Raw genomic sequence first — 5,971 nt, 5'->3', positions numbered from 1 at the left:
TCACAGGCAGTTATGTTAATGAGGCGGGATCAGAGGCAGTTATGTTAATGAGGCAGGGTTCAATCTACAGGATTAGATTGCATTTTGAGTCAGTCTCTTTTGAGATATGAAAGAAAGAAAGAAGCAAACAAAGAGGAGAGGGACCTCATACTACTAAGAAAGAAGCACCAGGAGCAGAGCATGTCTTTGGACCCAGGGTCCCTACGCTTAGAAGCTCCTAGGCCAGGGGAAGACTGATGACAAGGACCTTACCCCAGAGCCGACAGGGAGAGGAAGCCTTCCCCCAGAGCTGGTCCCCTGAATTCAGACTTCTAGACTGCGAAAGTAGAGATCTCTGTTTTATTAAAGCCATCCACTTGTGGCATTTCTGTTATAGCAGCACTAGATAACAAAGACACTTAGTATTTTTCATATTTGAAGTTTAGATGGGGACACCGTTCCACAGCTGCATCCTGGAGCAGGGTATCTGTTTCCAGTGCCATGTTCCCAGGAGCTGCCCTTGACTGGGAATCCAGGCTCTCTTGAAAGGCTGAAGAAACTGGTGGGTGGGGTGGAGTGGAAAACCCAGCCTTCCTGGGTCAGGCAGCCCTCGGGATGACTTATGTGTTTGACTTTGGGTAAGTTAATTTATTTTCCTGAGCCTCATTTTTTCCTCTTCTATAAAATTCACACCAAAAAGAAAAAAAAAAGTACCCTTGATCAAGGGTTATAAATATTATGTAAACAAACTGCTTATTTTTTTAATGATTTGCCAGAAAATGAATTATACTTTCGGACAGAAAATATATTACCTGTTTCTATCAAGCCCCAAATAAAGAGGAGCACAAAAAGCAGAGATTAGTTTTTTACCATCTCAAGAGACTTCATCCTAATATTTACTTACATTTTGTTATTATTTCAGACTCATGCACACATATTTAACATGGACCATTGGCTATAGACTCACATACATTTCACTTTATTACCACTTGCCTCATGTATCTCATTAAAACTTTTTTGTTTAATCAAGGATCTGCATATTGTTGATTTTAGAATTCATGGTTCCATGACTTTGAAAATTTCACACATTCTGAGTGGGCATGTTATGTTCTTTCTGCCCCCACGCCTTTACTTAAACTCTTTGCCGCCTATGGCTGCTCACTTTCTACTCTTATTAATGCCTACTCGGTCTTTAATACCCAACTCAGGTGACACCTTTTCCAAGGAGCCCCCTTTGTACTCCCATGATATCTCATACTTGTAATTCTAGTAAAGCTCTCTCTTCCTGTATTGGAATTGTCCGTTGACTTGTCTCTCCTATTAAACTGTAAGCCACTTGTAATGTTGTTCCCCATTATATTCTTGGTACCAACCACTGTATTGGAGCCCTGGTGGCATAGTGGTTAAGAGCTACAGCTGCTAATCAAAAGGTCAGCAGTTCAAGTCCACCAGTCGCCCCTTGGCAACCCTATAGGGTAGTTCTACTCTGTCCTATAGTGTTGCTATGAGTCAGAATCAACTCGACAGCAATGGGTTTTTTTCTTTTTGGTTTGCCACTGTTTTTGACATATCACTGGACCCTCCATAAATGCTGGTTGAATTCAGATTGCTCCCAGTGGGACAGAAAGGGAGCAATAAAGCAAGTGGTGAAAGCAGTCATGGACCTATTGGCAGCTGCAGTGAGAGAGGAATGGAGAAGCCAAGAAACATAATCTTTAACAATAGGGTAATAATTGGGTAACTTTCACACCTTTTAAAGCTCTCTCACGTGCATTATCTAATTTGGTCCTCATAAATCTGGAAGATGGGTATATTACAGGGGATGAGGTGGAGTGGTTAGTTGTTACATCATACACTTAAAACCACACAGCTAAAAAATGACTGGATTCAGACCAGACCTTAAAAGCCTCTTCTCTTTACCTTGAGCCATGCAATCAAGTCCACATCGTCACCACAGCTTCCACCTGATCGCGCCCTGGCTTACTGCTCTGTAGTCTACAGGATACTGCCTGTGGTTTTATTGATCAGGCCTTGCCTCTTTCCAAGAGGAAGCATTTCATTGACATATTTCTAGATAATGAATTGTCTTTGGCTTTGAGGAGAAGGTAGCCAGGACAGAACGCGAATCTCGTGTTATCCACATCCAGTCATGTGGTTGCTGACAGAGCACATGGGTGTGTTCTGAGATGCCAGCCCTTGCAATGTCTGGTTCCTTCTATTTTCAGGCCCAAGAAGCACATCCTGGGGAGGAAAATGCGGTGTGGAGCCCTGTGCCACCTCCTGTGGCTTTGGCCTTCTCTGGCCTACATTCAAGCTGTGCCCATCCGAAAAGTCCAAGATGACACCAAAACCCTCATCAAGACCATTGTCACCAGGATCAGTGACATTTCACACACGGTAGGGACAGTCTGGGGGTCCCACGCCCAATGATCTTGAGTTACCCCAGCCCAGCACTGGCTCCCAGCAGGGCTGGAACCAGATTGTTCAAGAAATATCTATTGAGCACCTCCGAAATGCCAGGCACCTGCTGGAAGCACAAGGCTCCGCTCTTTCTGGTTGTCCTCTCAGCTGTTTGCCTGCTGGGATTCAGGTGTAAGCGGTCATCATTTTAAGCCACCCTGAAAACATTTAACTTTGCCACGTTTCCGTTAAAAATCACACGACTCTCTGACATTATGGGCCACACGTGCTTGTTTGCACTCAGAGGTTAGCAGAGGCAGGCACAGTGACACGTAAAGTCTGTGGTGGCCTTGACACCTCACTGCTTCATCAATAACCTCCTCCCCCCTCTGTCTCCTGCCTTTTCACTCCTCTTCTCTCTAATTTGGTTTCCTTGAATCCTAGTGGCCAAACCAGAGGGAGCCATAAAGGTCCTACTTCCCATGGGTGGCCCCCAGCAGCATCCTCCCTGGACCTCACCATGTACCCCCCATCCCGTCTCTAGAGTACACTTGTCATTGGCCGTTTCTCCTAGTTTTAGCTGAACTCTGGCCCTACAAACCTTTTCCCATTACTGCTAGTGCTGGCTTCCAAGGTCACAGAAAAGAAGGGGCCTACCTCTCTCATCTGCTACCCTCTACGTATTTGCAAACAGCTTTTGAGCTCTTTCCCCTACAACGGTGTTTTCTCTGGGGTCAACAGGCCTAAACCTTCAGCCATTTCCCAGATAAAGTCTATATTTGGAATTAAGAAGACTAAGCATGAGAGGAGCCCTAGCGGCATAGTGGTTAAGTGCTCAGCTGCTAACCAAAAGGTTGGCAGTCTGAAGCCACCAGTGGATGGTGGGATGGGGGAGAAAGATGTGGCAGTCTGCTTCTGTAAAGATTTACAGCCTTGGAAACCCTGTGGGGCAGTTCTACTCTGTCCTACAGTGTCGCTATGAGTCGGGATCGGTTCGACGCCCGTGGCTAAGTGTGAATCTTCATACTTCTGTTCTCTGTCTGCGAGATCTTAAACTAGTTTCTTGATGTCTTTAAGCCTTGGTTTCATCCAGGGCTTCAAACCGGCTTGAACTGGCTCAGTCACGGCCGACAAAGTAAAATCGGAACAGACCTGAATTTTTAAAATTTGGGTGAAGCGCCCACAATAAGCAGAACCAGAAAAATTATGGGTCGAAGCCCTGGAATGGGAGACTCAGAAGAGGCGTAGTGAGCCCTTTCAGGAGCCCAATGCAGGAGACTGGATTATTGCCAGGATTGTGAAGAGCAACACACGTTCAAAGTGGCACAGTCAGCCGCCTCAGCCACCATCTTTGAGCAGGGCACCGCTGTGTCAGACTCTGCAGGAAGAGATTTGGTTATGATGCAATGCGCATACTACCTTTGTTTTCTAAAAGGAAGATTAAGTTTCTAGGAGGGCTTTACCACATAATTTTTCCCCTTCTACTTATTGTTCTGCTTCACCCACATTTTAAAAATTCGGATCCATTCAGGCTTCACTGCAATGGCCATGACTGAACCGGGCACAACCAGTTCAAAGCCCTAGTTTCATCACTGAGAAAATGGAAATATAATACAGTTTTCACAAAGTTGCTAGGAGACTTAAGTTAGATAAGCAGACCAACCAGCGGCCATTGAGTCAACTGTGACTCATGGAGACCCCGTGTGTATCAGAGTAGAACTGCACTCTGTAGAGTTTTCAAAGGCTAATTTTTCAAAAATAGATCACCAGGCCATTCTTCTGAGGCACTTCTGGATGGACTCAAATTTCCAACCTTCTGGTTAGCAGCCATGTTAACCATTTGTACTAGGGACTCCTAAGTTAGGTAAAGCAGGTGAGAACACCCCACCCCCATGGGGCCCAGAACAGTGTGTGCCCTCAGCAGAGTTTGCACTTGTGGGTTTTGGTGGCCCCCAGCTTGTTCATCTTGCATGGAGCCATCCGAAGGCCTCTGCATCTCCTGGCCACTGTGGGTGTCCAACAGTTGCCTTGGGAAGCCCAGGAGAAGCTAGATGTCCAGAAGCAGGGACAGCTCAGAAGCAAATACAGTTTTGGACATTTCATAGAGAAGAACTCCTAAGTCTCCTTGCTTTCAGAACAGTCCTTCATCAAGGCTGCTCATGATGGATCCAGAGTATGTCACTTGTGGGCAGTTAGGAAGGGAGAAGCTCTCCTGGTACCTGGAGTTATGGGAGCAGAGAAGGGGAGGCAGGGCACTTGCAGGGGGTACAGCTTTGATCCCTAATGAGGTGAAACTGCATGGAGATCTGGGCAGAGAGAACCTGACTGGGAGGGAGGAGTCTGCACAGGGTGGAAGGGAATGAGGATGACCGGGGATGAAGGTGGTAGCGTGGGGGTTTAGGGAGGACCTTGGAGCTAAATAAAGGTCCCTGGCTGGTGCAAATGGTTTGTGCTCAACTATAAACCTAAAGGTTGGTGGTTCAAGCCTACCTAGTGGCACCGTGGAAGAAAAGCCTGGCGTTCTGCTTCAGTAGAATCCAGCCAAGAAAATTCTATGGAGCAGTTCTACTCTGTAGTATATGGGGTTGCCATAAGTCAGAATTGACTTGACGGCATCTGGTTTGGAGCTAAATAAGAAACAGGGACTCCTGGGGGTTCTTCAGCAGAGACCACTCAGAGAAGGGAAGGACTTAAGAAGGTTGGCCTGTGAGTGAAGGGCAGGGTGGTTTGGGAAGGGCAGGAAGACAGGAGTCTGTGAGGCTGGCCAGAGGCTCAGCAGTCACCTGGGCTCAGGAAATCAGGATCTGGGTTGACAAGGAAGGGGAAGGAGGTATGACCCTCTACCTCGTGGGAAAGGCCCTAGGGCCCGGCAGGATTGATTTCTCCCCTCCTTGCTGAGCTCTCACCCTCCCTCTTCCTTCTGCACAGCAGTCCGTCTCCTCCAAACACAGGGTCACCGGATTGGACTTCATTCCTGGGCTCCACCCTGTCCTGAATTTGTCCAAGATGGACCAGACATTGGCAATCTACCAGCAGATCCTCACCAGTCTGCCTTCCAGAAATGTGATCCAAATAGCCAACGACCTGGAGAACCTCCGGGACCTTCTCCACCTGCTGGCTGCATCCAAGAGCTGCCCCTTCCCCAGGGCCAGTGGCCTGGAGACCTTGGAGAGCCTGGGTGGTGTCCTGGAGGCCTCACTCTACTCCACAGAGGTGGTGGCCCTGAGCCGGCTGCAGGGGTCTCTGCAGGACATGCTGCGGCAGCTGGACCTCAGCCCTGGGTGCTGAAACGCAGTTGGCCTCTCTTCCCCCAAGGCCTAGCATCAAGGGGAGAAGCCCCAGCTCCCATGTGTCTCCAGGAGAAGCAAGCTTGTGTGGACTTCCCTGATCTAGGACTCTAGTCCATTCTCTCTCACTCCTCTAAGCTACCCTGCCAAAGGCATAAGACTCCGAGGTATGTTGCTTGAAACCAAAGATATATATACATGATCCCATGCTCACCGGGAAGGGAGGCCCATCCAGCAAACCATGGGCTTTATCTGTGCTTCTCACCAAAGTCTTCAGCCATCAGCAGGAGTCATCCTGTCCCCTC

At 47.9% G+C, this 5,971-nt stretch overlaps 1 protein-coding gene across 1 annotated transcript; it reads left to right on the top strand.

Annotated features, from left to right (window-relative positions):
* The first annotated feature begins 1,636 nt into the window (after nt 1-1,636).
* LEP (leptin) lies at nt 1,637-5,701 on the top strand. The gene is made up of 2 exons (XM_003407251.4): nt 1,637-2,376; nt 5,308-5,701. Exons 1-2 carry the CDS (start codon nt 2,233-2,235, stop codon nt 5,665-5,667), a joined length of 504 nt encoding a protein of 167 aa, XP_003407299.1. The 5' UTR covers nt 1,637-2,232; the 3' UTR covers nt 5,668-5,701.
* The last annotated feature ends 270 nt before the right edge of the window (nt 5,702-5,971 follow it).

The sequence above is a fragment of the Loxodonta africana genome, chromosome 8 (assembly GCF_030014295.1).
Source record: "Loxodonta africana isolate mLoxAfr1 chromosome 8, mLoxAfr1.hap2, whole genome shotgun sequence".
NCBI lineage: Eukaryota > Metazoa > Chordata > Mammalia > Proboscidea > Elephantidae > Loxodonta > Loxodonta africana.
This window is presented reverse-complemented; position numbering and strand designations above follow the sequence as displayed.

Bases quoted from the DNA above. Each gene is read 5' to 3' on its own strand.
- LEP (XM_003407251.4), top strand. From the start codon at position 2,233: ATGCGGTGTGGAGCCCTGTGCCACCTCCTGTGGCTTTGGCCTTCTCTG. The intron at 2,377-5,307 runs GTAGGGACAGTC...CCTTCTGCACAG, and splicing joins TCAGTGACATTTCACACACG to CAGTCCGTCTCCTCCAAACA.